Source organism: Hippopotamus amphibius, chromosome 9, assembly GCF_030028045.1.
Source record: "Hippopotamus amphibius kiboko isolate mHipAmp2 chromosome 9, mHipAmp2.hap2, whole genome shotgun sequence".
Classification (NCBI taxonomy): Eukaryota; Metazoa; Chordata; class Mammalia; order Artiodactyla; family Hippopotamidae; genus Hippopotamus; species Hippopotamus amphibius.
In genome coordinates, this window is record NC_080194.1 from 136768319 (window position 1) to 136787424 (window position 19106).

The 19106-nt window shown below is 44.9% G+C and overlaps 1 protein-coding gene across 1 annotated transcript in view; it reads right to left on the reverse strand.

The window, feature by feature from the left end:
• The window catches only part of TMC7 (transmembrane channel like 7), a 59370-nt gene extending 50032 nt beyond the window's left edge, over positions 1 to 9338 (reverse strand). The window contains exon 1 of the mRNA XM_057750774.1: positions 9206 to 9338. Coding sequence (XP_057606757.1) covers positions 9206 to 9272 — 67 coding nt within the window. The 5' untranslated portion in view covers positions 9273 to 9338. The remainder of the gene's footprint in view (positions 1 to 9205) is intronic.
• Positions 9339 to 19106: the final 9768 nt, after the last annotated feature.

The window sequence follows — 19106 nt, forward strand, 5'->3', positions numbered from 1 at the left end:
GGGGGCTGGAACTCTGGAGACGATGAAGTTTTGCAGACTTGCTTCCTGCCACAATGAGCTTGCCCTCCCTCCTCCAACCAGCACAGAGGGCTGGGCACAACCCTCCCACGTGCCCCACCCACTGCAGCCCTGCCATCACCCCATCCTCCTCCCGAAGAGTTTACCCACGTGTTGTCTCTGACCCTCTCCCTCCCCCACTGGACTGTGACCTCTGTGGGGAAAGGGACCCCATCTCTCTCCTTCACCAGTGAGTCCCCGGGCTCTAGCACAGAACCTGGCACATGGTGGATGCTTAATAAAAACCCATTAAATGAATGCATGCACGCACGAATGAACTGTGAATAAATAAACTTGGTGATGAGGACACAGGTGACACCAGCTCACCCACCAGGCAGATCAAAATATGTATTTAGCACACCAGCAAACCAGGGGCACCAAAAAATGAGAAAAAGATGTAGAGAATTTAAGCGTTTAATATTATTCTTTTTTTAAGGGATGATTTTTTTTCATAATTGAGAAAGCTGGCCAAAAATATTGACTGAGATGTTGACTGTTTAGTACAGCCCTTCTACTTCGGGTACTTTACACAAGCCAGCCCTATTAGACACGTACATGTACACCTAGTGTGATGTTACCAATAAGACAATGTAGGCATTGATTTCAGAGCTTCTTCAACTTCTTTCCACTCATGTCTATGTGTGTGACATTGCTTTGATTTTGGCTGCTAACTGGGGATAATTTGTGCTCACAGCTGCCAAAGGATCTTAACCCAGGGCCAGGGGATCTGGTTGAAGTTGCTATGACATTTCTACCAAGTGCTCAAAAACCTCTGCGGCCAGGGACTCATCAAGGCCCTACTCCTGGCAAGGCCATGCCCCCCCAATTCATTCATTCACTCATTCGCTCAAAAAGATTTACTGAGCAACTGCTATGTGCCACGCACTGTTCTAGGACTGGGACACAGCCTTGAATACGACACACAAACTTCCCTGCCTCTGGAGAAGACAGACAATAAACAAAAACAATATATTTCAAATGGTGATGGATGCATGGAGAAAAGTAAAGCAGGGGTGTGTGTGAGCAAAGCCTGAAGGGAGGGAGGGAAAATGCCACATGGTTACCTGGAGGAAGAGCATCCAACAGAAGACAGAGATGAGCAAGGCAGAGACAGATACAGAAGAGGAAGTGCAAAGGCCCTGAGGCAGGACTGTGCCTAGTCAGTTCGAGGAACAAGGAGGAGGCCAGTGTGGCTGAAAGAGAGTCAGCAGGGAAGAGGTAGGAGGTTGGGGACAAACAGGCCAGGCCACGTGGGGGAGGGGGATTCTGAGCAGAGGAATGACACAGCGTGACTCAGATTTAACAGAATCTCTCTGGGCAGCCCTGTGGCTATTTCTGTCCTTTCTGTCAGCAGGGTTACATGCCACGGCAGGGCATCACATGTCAGGTTGCACTATCCTGCAGTGATGGAAATGGTCTATAATTGGACTGTTTCATACGGTGATTACTAGCCACTTGTGGCTACGGGGTAACTGAAATGTGGCTGGTGAGACTAAGGAAATGAATTTTTAACTTTATCAGACTTTATTCAATTTACATTTTACAGCCACGTGTGATTAGTGGCTACTGTACAGGAGCCTTGTTCACAGAAGCCCAGAGCCTAGTCTGAGAGGGGAGGAGCCAGGGCCTTGGGAGCCTCCTCCATCTGCCGACTATAGACCTGCGGGGCTGGGAGGACCTGCACGGAGTCACACCACCTGGCACCTGGGTGGAGCCTGGGGAATGACTGGGTCCAAGACTTTATGACCAGACAAGCAAAAGCCGTCAGAAGCAGTAACTAACTGAGCAATCAGATCCATGCTGATCCCAGAACCCAGGTCTCCTGGTTTCCAAGCCAGCAGAGCATCCAGTGGGCTGTGCATGGAGCAGTTACTGTGATTCTGTCTGTCTGAGGTGGTGACATGACATGGTGGTTAAGAGCACTGGCTCCAAAGCCCGCTGCCAGGATCTTAACCCCACCTCCGCTTGCCACCTGTGTGACCTGGCAAGTTTCTTGACAATTCTGTGCCTCAGTTTTTCCACCTGTAAAATGGGGGTAGTAGTTCCCACCTTGCACAGCCATCCTAAGGCTATTTTATGTCAAGTGCTTAGAAAAGAGGGCAGCAAACCTTTTTCTGTAAAGAGCCAGAGAGTAAATACTATTTACCACACGATCTCTGTCACATCTATTCCACCCGCCATTGCAGTAGGAAAGCAACTATGATTCGCAAATGAATGTGCGTGACTGTGTCCTGATGAAACTATACAAAAACAGGTGGTGGCCCAGATTTGGCCTATGGGCTGCAGCTTGCAGACCCCGGGCTTAGAGCAGTGCCCGGCACATCGTGTTACCTACTTGCAGCCAGGACTCTGGTTATTTATTGATGGACTTAATATACATGGAGATTTAAATGTGCAGGGGTGGAGGGTGGGCGTGTCTTCTTGCTATGGACCAAGCTACTCCCTGTGTGGACTGTTTATCTTCCTTGGCTAGGACCTCTCCAAAAAAAAGATTTCCAACATTTCTGCAAGTGACACCAAAAATTCGCTTTTACTGAGCATTTACCATGTGCCAAGATGATGCCAAACCTTTTACACAGTTGTCCCCTGTGGTCCTTATGATGGGCCCTTCTGATATATTACCCTTATCTTACAATATGGGAAGTTCAGAGTAGACAGGGGCTTTGTCCAAGGCCAAGCTGAGGTCTGGACCATGAGGGCGTGTCTTACTCACTCTCATACCCCTAGTGATTAGTACAGGGCTGGCACATAATAGGAGCTCAAAAAACATCAAATTAATACATTTACATGGTAGCTCTAAGCACAGCATGAACATCCCTCCGGAGTCAGGAGCTCGTCAAGTAACTTCTCAGGGCCCCAGTTTCCAGGGCGATAAAATGTGCAAATAACACCTAATGCACTGAGTTGCCCTGAGGAATTCAAGAAAGTTACACACCTGAGTCCCAAATCAAACTGCTGGGAGCCTACCAGACCCTCAGGAGCCGGCTCCTGCTGGCTGACCTTGGCCCACCTGCTCTCCAAGCTCCAGCCTGAGGACCCCTCAGGCACATGGAGGTCATTGCCACCTCTGCCCTTTGCTCTTCCTGTAGCCCCTCCGAAGCTCTTCCCACCCACCTGCACTGGCTCCTCTACATCCTTGGGCCTCAGCTCAGCGGTCCCCTCCTGGGAGAGGCATCCAGGCAGGCCCTCCCCTCTCTATCCCCCCACCTGCTTATCTCCTTCTCAGCACCCAGGGTTAGCTGTCTCTGACCCTATTTCCCTCTACCTGTTTAGCGCCTCCCCTGCTGGCCTAGAAGGTTCGAGAAAGCATGTCCCTTGCCTGCCCCTTTCATCACTAGGCCCCACACCTGGTGTGTGCTTTTGGCTCAGGGTCAGCTTCCGGCCTCCTCCTGCTGGGGGTGTGGGGAGTCCCACAGAAGGGCTGGGTGGTCCCACAGACAAACAATGTTCCTTCAAAAAGCAGCCAAACTGCAACAAAGTTTACAATACTGAGAAGTCATTTCCCCCTTTTATCCCTTAAATTCTTCACTTCCTGCAAAGACAAAACAAAACAAAACAAAAAGCCACTGGGCCTTTGGCCTTTGGGCCTAATCCGGGCCTGAGCTGCTGGGCAGAGCTGAGCCTCTTCCAGACAGAGGGGAGAAAAATAACTCAGGTCAGATGGCTGGCTCACTGTGGCCTGTGCCCAGACCTGCACAAGAGCCCTCCCACCCAGGACACCTTTGATGAATAACCTGGATGAATGGACTTAGCAGAAAAAGTAAAAAACAAAAAAACACTGCAGGTCACATGGTTACTTGTCTTCAAATTTCGTACAATCTGTCAGACTAAAATAGTGCACAGAATAGTTGTTTACATAGCTATCTAACAGGTAACTTCAAAACATATAGGCACAGAGCACATGCAGTCAAACCTTATCATACTGGGCTTAGAAAAGGCCCTAATAATCAGAATCACAATAATACCAAGAGCCACCATTCAAGTGCACAGCGCCTGCCCACACGGGGCTAGATTCTTGACATGCTTATCTCATTAAATCCTTCCAGTGGCCCTAGCAGATGGGAGTATATGGCAATATTTTGGAACTAGAGGTGATGGCTGTACCATACTGTGAATGTCCTCAATGCTCTACATTCTAAAATGGTTGATTTTGTTATGTGAATTACACCTCGATCCCCCTCAAAAAAAAGTGACTGCAGGCATGCTAGCTGAAGGGCTTCTGACTGAGATAAGCATGTAGTTATACTGCACATACTGTACACATACATTTCCTGACGGGTATGAAGTGGTGATGGACTGGCGTCTCATAAATATTTGACAAAGCGAAAAGGCCATGAAGAGTCACTCCATTCCACAAACATAGAACATGCCAGTACGATGGGGCTGAGGGGCAAAAAGCCCCGGGAGAGGATGAAATGTCTTGTGGCGGGGGGAGGCGGCGTTACCTCTCGGAGGAGGTGGCATTCAAGCTGAGAGCAGAAGTGTGAGGAGCTGGCCACAGGAAGAGCAGAGGGAAGGGTGTGCCGGCAGAGGGAACAGAGGCTACAGAGGCCTGGGAGGGCTGGCGAGCAGCAGGAGTTGAGGTGGAGGTCCTGGAACAAGCTGGTCCTCCAGCTTTCACTCCTAGCAGAATCTCCGCTTTATAGATGGGGAGACTGAAGCTCAGAAAAGGCAGTCACTTGCTCAAGGCTACACAGCTTCTAAGAGGCCAGGTCAGCGTCTGACCTGGGTCTGCTTAATTCCCAAATCCCTGCTCTTAAAAGCGATACAACTCAAGAGGAGTGAGAATACAGTTCCAGGGATACTTAGGGCGAGGCTAGCAGGCTCTGTGGGGACAGAGAAGGGACACAGTCCAGCCTGTGGGAGGGGAGGTAGTCAGGGACGGCTTCCAGGAGGAAGTGACAGCAAACTGAAAGACGAGAAGAAGAATGTGCCTTAAAAGGAAGTAAAGTAATAGCCCCACTGTAGAGGGACCAGCAGGGGCTTCTCAGGCTCAGAAAGTAACATGGGGGCCATCAGGCAGGTCGGGGGCGGGGTATGGAAATGGGAGCTGAGACAGGGACTACATCACGAAGGCATCCTTCCAACTAGTGTTTACTGAAGGCTTACTGTGCACCAAGCACTGGGCTAAGCATGGGGATGCCATGGTGAGCCCAACAGGCCCAGGCCCGGCCCTGCTGGAGTTTACCATCTAGCAGGGAAGCAGAGACAGTATAACAACAGTTAACACATACACGGGCCATGGCAGCCAGTCCCCAGCATGGTCCCTGTGATCCTCTCCTCCCAACAGTCACGCCCTTATACAGGCCCCATCCACACGGAACAGGGCTGACCCGAGTGAACAATAAGAATAACACAGCGTGATCTCTAAGACCAGCTCACAAAAGACACGGCAGCGTCCACCTTACTCTCTCTTGGATCATCTACTCTGGGAGAAGCCAGCCACCATGTCTCGAGGACTCTTAGGCAGCCCTCTGGGAGGTCCACGTGCAGAGGAACTGAGGCCTCCTGTCAACAGCCAGTGTCCACTCACCATCCATGCGAGCAAGTCATCTTGGAAGGGATCCTCCAGCCCCAGGCAAGCCTTTGGATGAGTGCATGGCTGACACCATTAAGAGAGAATGAGCCAGAAAAGCTAGATACGTCACTCCCCAGTTCCTGACCCACAGACACTGTGAGATAAGTGATTATTACTGTTCTAAGTCTCTAAATTTGGGGATAATTTGTTCCACGGCACAGATAACTAATATAAGCACTTACTAAGTTATTTACATAAATTAATTATCTGAACCCTTATAATGACCTCCTAAAGTAGGTACTATCGTTATTTAATACATCAGGAAACTGAGACACCAAGCACTTAAGTGCCTTTCCCAAAGAAAAAACCAGTAAATGGGAAAAAGAGGATTTGCATCTGGGAATCCAGATTGCAAGATCTGGACTGGAAACCACTGCACTATAGCTGCCAGCATGGCTGTGGGTACACTCCATCATTCGTTCATTCATTCATTCAGCACATATGTAGCACCCACCATGTGCCAGACACTGTGCTAGGTCCTAGGGGAAAAAGAAAAAAGCCTCTGCTTTTCATGACACCCACATTCCAGAAGGAGAGAGAGCTAATAAACCAGGAAATGATCAACCCAGATGACTTCAGATGCTGCTAAGTGCTTTGAAAGAATAAGCAAGGTAACAGGTCAGGGTAAGAGAAATGGGGGCACTTCTCCAGACAAGATGACTCCAGACGTCTGCCTCTTAGAAGTGACACTTGAGCAGAGACCTGACAGGAGCAGAGAGAGGCTGCCATATGAAGATCAAAGAGAAGTGTACTCCAGGCAAAGAGAACAGCACATGCAAAGGCCCTGAGGCAGAAATGAGCTTGATATGTTGGAGGAATGAAAAGGCAGTTAGTGTAGCTGCAGCAGGATGGGCTGTAGGTGACATGAGTCTGCAGAGGTGGGCTGTGGTCCTTGGTGGCCTTGTTGGAGGCCTGGAGTTTATTCTCAGAACAGTGGGAAGCCACTGAAAAGTTTTAATTAAGAAGGCAAGTATTGGCTACTCAGCCATAAAAAAGAATGAAATAATGCCATTTGCAGCAACATGTATGGACCTAGAGAAGATCATACTAAGTGACATAAGTCAGAAAGAGAAAGACAAATACCATACAATATCACTTATATGTAGAATCTAAAATATGACACAAATGAATTTATCTACGAAACAGAAACAGATTCACAGATATAAAGAACAGACTTGTGGTTGCCAAGGGGAAGGAGGGATGGGGGAGGGATGGATTGGGAGTTTGGGACTAGCAGATGCAAACTATTGCATATAGAATGGACAAACAACAAGGTCCTACTGTAGAGCACAGGGAACTATATTCAATATCCTATAATAAACCATCACAGAAAGGAAAAAAAAAAAAGAAGGCAAGTATCAGATGTGTTTTATCATTAAGAAGGATACACATTTCCCATTTCTGCAAACCACATGCCCTTTGTCTCCTGTCTCCCTCCAACTGTCCTCCCATTATGCTCACACAGTGGTGTCATGGTTTACAAAGTGCTACAAAGTTATAAACACAGTCTCTTCTGAGCCTCCCACTCATGCTGGTGGGTACAAGGTCATAAAATATCATCTGTCCAAGGGACCGGAAGAACATTTTAACTACAGGAGCTAGTTATAATACTCATAAAAAGATATGAATCTCATGCCTTCTGTATGGGAAACCAGGGTTGGCATCTTTTTTTTTTTTTTGGGGGGGGGGTACACCAGGTTCAATCATCTGTTTTTATACACATATCCCCGTATTCCCTCCTCCCTTCCTTGACTCCCCCCCCCTCGAGTCCCCCCCACCCTCCCCGCCCCAGTCCTCTAAGGCATCTTCCATCCTCAAGTTGGGCTCAGGGTTGGCATCTTAAATGTGATGAATTGTGATAAAATAAGAGAAAGATAAATAAAAAATCAAGTGGAAAATATTTGAATAGGTATTACTGAAAGGCTGAAATTGAGCTGATGCCAGCACAATTAATAATGCACTAGAAAATAATTAGCATGAAACCCAGTGTGACTTTTTCCTGATTCCCAAACAAGTTTCCAGAGTTTGGGTCTCCCTAGATGTGTTTCTCTTTTTCTTCTTCTAGATGTTGAGATTAATCCAATTAGAAGGGCCCAATGCCCAAATCTACACTCATGTTTTACTGTAAATCCTTGTAACAAAATCTCTATTCTCAAATTGAAATTTAAAAAATCCTGCAGGACTTCCCTGGTGGCGCAGTGGTTAAGAATCTGCCTGCCAATGCAGGGGACACAGGTTTGAGCCCTGGTCCGGGAAGATCCCACATGCCTCAGAGCAACTATGCCCGTGCGCCACAACTACTGAACCTGCGTTCTAGAGCCTGCGAGCCACAACTACTGGGCCCACGTGCCACAACTACTGAATCCTGCGCGCCTAGAGCCCGTGCTCCGCAACAAGAGAAGCCACTGCAATGAGAGGCCCGCACACTACAACAAAGAGTAGCCTCCACTCACCACAACTAGAGAAAGCCCGTGCGCAGCAACAAAGACCCAACTCAGCCAAAAATAAATAAATAAATCTTTAAGAAAAAAAATCAATCCACCTGCCAATGCAGCGGACATAGGTCATAGGTTCGATCCCTGGTCCAGGAAGATCCCACATGCTGCGGAGCAACTAAGCCCACAAGCCACAACTACTGAGCCTTCTTGCCACAACTATTGACACCCACGTGCCTAGAGCCCAGCATGCTCCACAAAAGAAGCTACGGCACTGAGAAGCCTGCACACTGTAATGAAGAGTAGCCCCCACTCGCCACAACTAGAGAGAAGTCCACACCCAGCAACAAAGAATAAATAATAAATAAATAGTTGAAAAAAAATACTTAAAACTCACAGTGGGGTCTTGTGTTTTCTTAAGGGCAAATATAAGAGACAAATGCTGCAAGGAAGCCTGCCTGGGTGCTGGCAACTTTTCTATCTTGACTGAGTAGCGGTTGTACACATTTATGAAAAAATTCACAGAGCTGTACACTTCACTCTTAAGTTTTACCCAGGAAAAAAGAGGGAAAAACATATAGTATTTGGCTGGCTACCACTGACAGTGCTTTTCTTGTATCAAGTACGGTGCTAGGTACTTCAAACATTTTTCTCTCAACTAATCCCACCAACATCCTATTCCCATTTTACTGCTGAAGCATCTAAGGTTCAGAGAGGGCAAGTCACTTACCAAAGATCACATAGCAATAAATAGCCGAGGCAGAATTCAGTTCTAAGTCCATCTAATTGCAAAGCCTCATGTGTCCGGGAGGCAGGCACCTCTTGATTCAGAATGTTGGGGCTGGCAGGGATCTCACAATCTCACATTCAACATATAAGATGATTTTGAGACCTAGCCCGGGATCCCTCGACCAACTTTGGGAAGGCAACCTCACCACGGCTGGGACTCCCGTTCTAATGCTCCTTTCGGGAGGGCACGCGCTCTCTGAGTTGGGTGAGGATGGGCTGGAGGAGGCAGAGCAGGAATCAGGCAGACCCGCTTTCCCCCAAGCCGCGAGGTGGGGAGGGGGCTGGGCCCGCGCCGAGCTCCCAGCACCCCCGCCGGCCGCGGGGAGCCCGGGCCCCGCCGCCCTACCTTGGTGGATGAAGGGCTGCCCGCTGGGCCCGCCGAGCGGGAGCGCACTGGCACTGGACTCGCTCATGGCTGCGCCCCGCGCCCCCGAGAGGCCGCCGGAGACCCGCTCCCGCAGCCGCCGCCGCCGCCTCCCAGCCTTCGCTCCCGGAGCTGGGATTCCAGGTTCCGGCGCCGACGTCACAGAGGCGGGGGCGGGGCGCGCGGCGGCCCTTCCCACGCCCGCCCGCCCTGGACCACCCGAGGCTCCCGGCGCGGGGAGGCAGGTGAGGGCGGGAGCTGCGGGAGGGTGCAGCCCTGCGGCGGCCGGGACCGGGGATGCGAGACGCGGCTGCAGGGCCGGAGAGACCCGAGACAGTTCCGTCCGGCGGCCGCGACGAGGGGCAACCGCCCAGATTTTAAAAAGTGGAATAAAAATAACCAAGACGCCAAACAAGTGTATCTAGTAAGTTACCATTTGGGTTCAAAAAGGAAAAAAAAAAGTGGGGGGATATATTTGTAAATGCATAAGATACCTCTCGAGTGGGGAGCTGGGAGGCTGAATGAGAAAGGTACGAGGGAGAGTTTTTCACTACATGCCGTGTTTGCCTTTTAAAATTTGCACCGCATCCACGTTTCATCTCTGCCTCAATCCTGTAGAGCTTCATAGAGAATGAAAAGGAATTACCAAATATAAATAAATGCCAAGTAATTAAAGAAATGGAATCGTATGTACGTTTGTATGTAATACAAGTAACCGCTCAATTAAATACATGGGAAGTGTAGATAAATCGCCTATGCAGAAGAATTCTAAATAATTTACACAGATACTTCAAGGAGGTGGGGCATGAACCTGCCCCGCCCCGCCCCGCCCCGACCCAGTCTTTGAATGTGGGCTGCACACAGTGACTTCCTTCCGAAGAGGACGGTGTGGAAAGGTAGGGCGGGGCACTGCAAGTAACTACCTGACTAATACCTGACAGTTTCTCAGATAGATGATCAAGGTCAGCATCAACAGTGATGTCATGTTGGTGGTATGCACCCTTAATATGATGTGATGGGAATGACACTTTACCTGTGGGGGTCTTTCTCCCCAAAACCCATAACTTCAGTCGAATCATAAGGAAAACATCAGACAAACCCCAATTAAGGGACATCCTACAGCATACCTGATAAGCTCCACAAGACTGTCAAGGTCATCAGAAACAGGGAAAGTCAGAAACTGTTGCAGCCAAGAGGAGCTGAAGGGGATGTGATGACTTAAGTGTAATGTGGTCCTGGGGATGGGAATGTGGAAGAGGAAAAGTAACAAATAAGCAAATCTGAATAAAGTATGGACTTTAGATGATAATAGTGTGTCAATATTGGCTCATCTACTACTGAGATAAGATAGTAATTATCACAGAAATTGAGTCTAAGGTGTATGGAAATTCTCCGCAATATTCTCAAATTTTCCTGTAACTCTAAAACTATTCCAAGATAGAAAGTTAATTTTTTTTTAAGAAATAATTGCCTGGATCAAAATAAAGGCCATTTTTATTGTAGTTAAGGGTTAAGTCACTGAGTTTCCAGTTGGAAACTGGCTTCTGATTATCCCCTGAGTGAGCTGGGCCATGTGACTCAACCTCTCTGAGCCTCTGTTTTCTCACCTGTAGAAAGGGTTGTAGTGAGAATAATCTGCTGAAGTGCCTGGCAGAGCATCTGTGGGAGAAAAAAAAAAAAACTAATCTGATGCCAACCTCACATTTACACAAAAGAAAATCCAAACAAAGATATAAATGTAAAAAATAAAACCATGAAAGTGCTTTTGAAAAGAGTGGTTTTGTTTTGTTTTGGGTTTGATTTTGTTCATATATTAGTATCAGAGAGGGCCTTACTAAGTTTGACCCAAATCTGGAGGCCAAAAAAAAAAAATAAGTTCAACTACATAAAATTTTAAAATTGTACAACACAAGCGATAACACTTCTACGAGGCTGTGCCTTGCAATGTTGTTTATACTAGCAAAAGGATGGAAGTGGCCTAAATCAACATAGATAACGAGGCTGGTTAAATTTTGACACATACATCCAGCGATCATATAGCTGTGTATGTAGACATATAGAAAGTTCTATGTGTGGAAATATGCAACTAAGTGACAAAAGCAAGGTGCAGAAGAAGTGTATTAGGTAAACTGCCATTTGGATAAAGTATATGCCTAGAAATGCATAGTAAATTTCAGCACAAGTTGGTGGGTATTTACTGATTATCCTTTTTTTTTTTTCTGTACCGCACAGATATATCACCTATATATACTTGAAGTTTTAAAAAAAATCACCTGTAAAGTCTGTTGCGCAAAGGAGTGTGGACAAATGATTAACTATTTCTATCGTGAGACAATGCCTCCCTCTTCCCTTCCTCACCAGAGGCCACCTCCTGGTCCCTGATCCCAGCCCACAGATCTAGAAGTAGATGGATGGAGGCTCCTGACTTCAGGTGCTCATCTCCCTCCTACTGGTCTCATCTGGCACCTGGCCCTGGCTTGATCTGCATCTGGAGCCAGGAGAGGCCTCAGGTTCTCTCTGGGGCAGGGGAATGAGCCCAGTATCCTGAAGGAGACTCCCTCCTCCCAGGAGATGACTGATTTTACAGGAATAGAAATAGGGTAGTTCTTTGGGAAAAGGTCACAAAAATCTCCTGTTGGAAGGAAGTAGAAGGGGGAAGAAGGCTGGTAGCTGGACAAACAGAAATTCAGACAGAATAATGGCAAGTAGGACAGAAAGCAGAAGCAAACACGGAATTCTCGATTCCATTTATGTATTGCTGTATTTCAAGGGGATGCACACGCCTTTCTATTGCACCTGCTATGGGCTTTATCAGTCCTAGCACTTTATTTTTACTACTTGTTTTGTCTGTTCCCCACAGTAGAATACAATATGAGGAAAGCTTGGGGAGGTCTCTCTTTTACTATTAGAATAATATTAATAATAACTGCCACTTATTGAGGACTTACTGTGTACCAAATCCTTATCATGCATTACCTCGTTTAACTTTCATCATCCCTAAGACAGTAGGAACCTTCAATCCCCATTCTATAGAGAAAAGAACCAGGGAGCAGAGGGGCAGAGTGCAATCAGTGCTCAGCCCTCCTTCCCCACCAGTGATCACCTTACCCAAAGCACCACCACCTCCACCAAGGCAAGGACTGCCTCCTGACTGTCTCCCTCCTTTGTCCAATCCTTGTCCACTAGTAGAGCCACTTCTCAGAAAGGAAATTGAGCTTGTAATTTTCCTGCTTAAACATCCTCTCCTCCTCTGGTTTCCTCTTGCTTCCTTATCATGTGTGGAGCATGCTTTACAGGATCTGTCCAGCCCCATCTCCTACTGTCACCACTGTGGCTGTGTTGTCTTTATAAGAAAAGTGTTCAGTAATTGCAAAAATTTTTTTAAATTAAAATATAAAAATAGGTATAAATTATTCTAAGGAGATTGTATTAGGAATGCTTTCATTTGCAAGTAGCAGAATGTACAGCTTAACCGTTAAGGGCGTTTTTACTTATTTAGTAAGATATCTCAAGATGAGTTTGGCAGCTCATCAGTGCCATCAAGGACTTAAGTTCTATTTTTCTGCTTTGCCATCCATAGCGTGTTGGCTTTTTGTCTTCATGGTTGCAGGATGGCTGCCACATCTCTAGACATCACATCCATGTTGAAGGTGGTAAAGAGGAATAAAAGATCAAGTCAGCAGAAATTGGCATTATGACCACCCTTAGATGCTAGGAGGGTTCGGGAAGTGAGGATCTGGTTCTCTAGCTTCTAGAATGTGGTCAGGAATGACTATTGGGTGGCTCATTGAACATTGTCAGCTCTAGCTCTTCTTCAATAACAAGTAATACAAATGTTCATAAAAGGTGGGTGATTGGGACTTCCCTGATGGTGCAGGGGTTAAGAATCTACCTGCCAATGCAGGGAACACAGGTTTGATCCCTGGTCCGGGAAGACCTTGGGACATGCCTCGGAGCAACTAAGCCTGTGCACCACAACTACTGAGCCTGCACTCTAGAGCTCACGAGCCACAACTATTGAGCCTGCATGTCACAACAAATGAAGCCTGTGTGCACCTCGAGCCTGTACTCTACAATAAGAAAAGCCACCACAATGAGAAGCCCATGCACCGCAATGAAGACTAGCTCCCACTCTCTGCAACTAGAGTAAGCCCGCATGCAGCAACGAAAACCCAACGCAGTAAATAAATAAATAAATAAATAAATAAGTAAATAGGTGATTGCATTAAATCAGTTCTGTCCTGACTCCTCTTTTCACTCCCTTCACCTCCTGCTCCTAGAGGAGATGGGAAATCCTGGCACTGTGCAGAGAAGATTCCCTCGGCTACAGGATCTCTCACTGCGCTTCCCTCTGAGGTCACTCTCTCTAGGGCATGCTGGGAGTAGAGCTTCCACCATCCCACTGCCATTTGCATTGCTCCTTCTTTTCCTTCCTGTGGGATCTTGAAGATGTTCTGGGTGGTGAATGTAGAATTCAAGAGTGAAACAACCTGGGTACTGTTCGTGAACCTCCGTGTCTAATGAAACAGAAGCCAGTCTAACATGGAAGGACATGATCTCAAAATATATCTCCAGAACACACAGATCACTCACAGGGGTCCCTGCAGGAGAGATCAACTCACTAGCTTGTAATAATTATAACAATAAATCTCCATTGATGATCAGATTATCATAGAATAGCAAAAATCCTATCTGTCCATCAGGTCACTTCATTTTTAGAAATTTACGTTAGGAAGACCTAACTCACGCACACAGAGAGTGACAGTGAGGATGATGATGGTGGTGATGATGACAGTGAAGCCACAGTGAGTGACTACTTTCTGAAGGCTGGGCACCATTGTATGTATTTTGTGTGGATTAATCCATTTAATCCTTACAGTAATATAGTGAGGCAGGGACTACCTTAAGGCCATCTCACAGACAAGAAAAATGAGCTCTGGAGAGTTAAATATCCTCTCCAAGGTCCTATAGGGGAGTGATAGAGCTGAGCTTGGATCCCAGGAAGTCTGAACCCAGAGTTCACACAGTCAACCACTGTGTTTTTATGATGATCCTACTTAAAATATAAAACGGAATTCCCTGGCAGTCCAGTGGTTAGGACTCTGTGCTTTCACTGCCGAGACCCGGGGTTCAGTCCCTGGTCAGGGAACTAAGAACCCAAAGCCGTGCGGTACTGGGGAAAAATAAATAAATAAATAAATAAATAAATAGTTTTATATATATATATATAAAACAAACCAAAAAAGGAATGTCCAACAATAAGAGATCAGTTGGATAAATAATCCATTGAATGGAATACTAACCAATCATTAACAATGATGTTTTCAAAGAATTCACATAATGATGTGAAAAAATTTTCACAATATTTGTAATTGAAAAAAGATTGAAACAATGTAGAAAAATATAAAGGATATAAAGGATATAATCATATTTTAGTAAAAATGTATGTATATAAATTAAAAGAACCACACCAAGACATTAGCAGTTATTTTTAATAGAAGTCATTTTTTTTCTTCTTGATTTTCTAAACTTTCCTACAAAATTGCATTCTTAACTGAGAAATGAAAGTTATTACTTTGAAACATATTATACGTCACCTGTACTTTACCCCTATGTTTCCTTTTGGGTCAAACTCTTAATAGAAAAACACAGAAACACTGAACATGTAATTTTTTTCCTTCTGGTTTTGTTGAGATATAATTGACATACAGCACTGTATAAGTTTTAAGGTGTACAGCATAAAGATGTGACTTACATACATCATGAAATGATCACTGCAATAGGTTTAGGGACCATCCATCATCTCATATAAATACAAAAGTAAAGAGATAGAAAAAAGGTATCTCTTCCTTGTGATGAGAACTCAGGATTTACTCTCTTAACCACTTTCATATATAACATAAAGCAGTGTTAATTATATTTATCATGTTGTACATTACGTCCCTAGTGCTTATTTATTTATGGCTGGAAGTTTGTACATTTTGACTGCCTTCATCTAATTCCCCCTCCCCCCATGCCCCTGCCTCTGGTAACCACAAATCTGATCTATTTTCCTGTGAGTTTCCTTGTTTGTTTGTTTGTTTTGATGTGGACCATTTTTTAAGTCTTTACTGAATTTGCTACAATATTGCTTCTGTTTTATGTTTTGGGTTTTTTGGCCCCGGAGGCATGTGGGGTCTTAACTCCCTGACCAGGGATCAAGCCTGCACCACCTGCATTGGAAGGTGAAGTCTTAACCACTGGATCACCAGGGAAGTCCCTGCTTGTTTGTTTTTGAAATACAATTGATGAAGAAGGAATCAAGATGGCGGAATAGGAGGACGTGCGCTCACTCCCTCTTGCAAGAGCACTGGAATTACAACTAACTGCTGAACAATCATTGACAGAAAGACACTGGAACTCACCAAAACAAAAAAAAAACAAAAAAACACCCCACATCCAGAGACAAAGGAGAAGCCACAATGAGATGGTAGGAGGGGGGCATTCGTGTTAAAATCAAATCCCATAAATGCTGGGTGGGTGGCTCAAGCTGGAGAACAGTTATACTGCAGAAGTCCACCCACTAAAGTGAGGGTTCTGAGCCCCACATCAGGCTTCCCAACCTGGGGGTCTGGCAAGGAAAGGAGGAATCCCCAGAGAATCAGACTTCGAAAGCTAGCGGGATTTGATTGCAGGACCTCCACAGGACTGGGGGAAACAGAGACTCCACTCTTGGAGGGCACACAAAAAATAATGTGCTCACCAGGACCCAGGGGGAAGGAGCAGTGACCCCATAGGAGACTGAACCAGACCTACCTGCTGGTGTTGGAGGGTTGCCTGCAGAGGTGGGGGGCACTGTGGCTCACTGAGGAGACAGGGGCACTGGCAGCAGGAGTTCTGGGAAGTGTTCATTGGTGTGAGCCCTCCCAGAGTCCGCCATTAGCCCCACCAAAGAGATTGTAAGCTCCAGTGCTAGGTAGCCTTAGGCCAAACAGCAAACAAGGTGGGAACACAGACCCACCCATTGTCAGACAAGCAGAATAAAGTGTCACTGAGCTCTGCCCACCAATTCAGATTAAAGTTTTACTGAGCTCTGCCCACCCAGCCCAACCAACCATCAGTTCCTCCCATCAGGAAGCCCAAGTAAGCCTCCTAGATAGCTTCCTCCACAAGAGGGCAGACAGCAGAATCAAGCAGTATCAAGAGTATTTCATCTTGTGGAACTGAAAACCACAGCCACAGAAAGATAAGGAAAATCAAAAGGCAAAAGACTTTGTACCAGATGAAGGGACAAGATAAAACACCACCAAAACAACTAAATGAAGAGGAGATAGGCACCTTTCCAGAAAAAGAATTCAGAATAATGATGGTGAAGATGATCCAGGACTTTGAAAAAAGACTGGATGCAAAGATCGAAAAGTTGTAAGAAAAGTTTACCAAAGACCTAGAAGAACTAAAGAACAAACAAACAGAGATATGCTACACAATAACTGAAATGAAAAATACACTAGAAGGAACCAATAGCAGATTAACTGAGGCAGAAGGGCGAATAAGTGACCTGGAAGACAGAATGGTGAAAATCACTGATGCAGAAAAGAATAAAGAAAAAAGAATGAAAAGAAATGAAGACAGCCTAAGATACCACAGAGACAACATTAAATGCACCAACATTCGCATTATAGGGGTCCCAGAAGGAGAAGACAGAGAGAAAGGACCCAAGAAAATATTGGAAGAGATTATAGTTGAAAACTTGCCTAACATGGGAAAGGAAATAGCTACCCAAGACCAGGAAGCACACAGAGTCCCAGGCAGGATAAATCCAAGGAGAAACATGCCAAGACATACAGTAGTCAAACTGACAAAAATTAAAGACAGAGAAAAGATATTAAAAGCAACAAGGGAAAAACGACAAATAACATACAAGGGAACTCCCATCAGGTTAACAGCTGATTTCTCAGCAGAAACTCTGCAAGCCAGAAGGGAGTAGCACGATGTATTTAAAGTGATGAAAGGGAAGAACCTACAACCAAGAATACTCTACCCAGCAAGGATCTCATTCAGATTCGACAGAGAAATCAAAAGCTTTACAGACAAACAAAAGCTAAGAGAATTCAGCACCACCAAACCAGCTTTACAACAAATGCTAAAGGAACTTGTCTAAGCGGAAAACATAAGAGAAGAAAAGGACCTACAGAAACAAAAACAAAACGATTAAGAAAAAGGCAATAGGAACATACATATCAATAATTACCTTGAATGTAAATGGACTAAATGCCCCTACCAAAAGACACAGACTGGCTGAATGGATACAAAAACAAGACCCACATATATGCTGTCTACAAGAGACCCACTTCAGACCTAGGGACACATACAGATTGAAAGTGAGAGGATGGAAAAAGAGATTCCATGCAAATGGAAATCAACAGAAAGCTGGAATAGCGATACTCATATCAGATAAAATAGACTTAAAAATAAAAAATGTTACAAGAGACAAGAAAGGACACTACATAAAGATTGAGGGATCAATCCAAGAAGAAGAGATAACAATTAAAAATATATATGCACCCAACATAGGAGCACCTCAATACATAAGGCAAATGCTAACAACTATGAAAGAGGAAACTGACAGTTACACAATCATAGTGGGGGACTTTAACACCCCACTTACACCAATGGACAGATCATCCACACAGAAAATTAATAAGGAAACACAAACTTTAAATGACACAATAAATCAGCTGGATTTAATAGATATCTATAGGATATTACATCCAAAAACAGCAGATTACACGTTCTTCTCAAGTGCACATGGAACATTCTCCAGGATAGATCACATTTGGGCCATAAATCAAGCCTTGGTAAATTCAAAAAAATTGAAATCATATCAAGGGTCTTTTCTGACCACAGCTCTATGAGATTACAAACCAATTACAGGAAAAAATCTGTAAAAAACACAAACACATGGAGGCTAAACAATACACTACTAAATAACCAAGAGATCACTGAAGCAATCAAAGAGGAAATCAAAAAATATCTAGAGACAGATGACAATGAAAACACAATGATCCAAAACCTATGGGAAGCAGCAAAGGCAGTTCTAAGAGGGAAGTTGCTGGCAATACAATCCTACCTCAAGAAACAAGAAACATCCCAAATAAACAATGTAACTTTACACCTAAAGACACTAGAGAAAGAAGAGCAAACAAAACCCAAAATTAGTAGACGGAGAGAAATCATAAAGATCAGAGCACAAATAAATGAAATAGAAACAAAGAAAACAGTAGCAAAAATCTATAAAACTAAAAGCTGGTTCTTTGAGAGGAAAAATAAAATTGATAAAGCTCTAGCAAGACTCATCAAGAAAAAGAGGGAGAGGACTCAAATCAATAAAATTAGAAATGAAACAGAAGTTACAATGGACACCGCAGAAATAAAAAGCACCATAAGCGACTACTACAAGCAACTACATGCCAATAAAATGGATAATCTGGAGGAAATGGAAAGATTCTTAGAAAGGTATAACCTTCTAAGACTGAATCAGGAAGAAATAGAAAATATGAACAAACCAATCACAAGTAATGAAACTGAAACTGTGATTAAAAATCTCCCAACAAACAAAAGTCCAGGACCAGATGGATTCACAGGTTAATTTTATCCAACATTTAGAGAAGAGCTAACACCCATCCTTCTCAAGCTCTTCCAAAAAATTGCAGAGGAAGGAACACTCCCAAACTCATTTTATGAGGCCACCATCACCCTGATACCAAAACCAGACAAAGATACTACAAAAAAAGAAAACTACAGACCAATATCACTGATGAATTGAGATGCAAAAATCCTCAACAAAAGACTAGCCAACAGAATCCAACAACACATTAAAAGGATCATCCACCATGATCAAGTG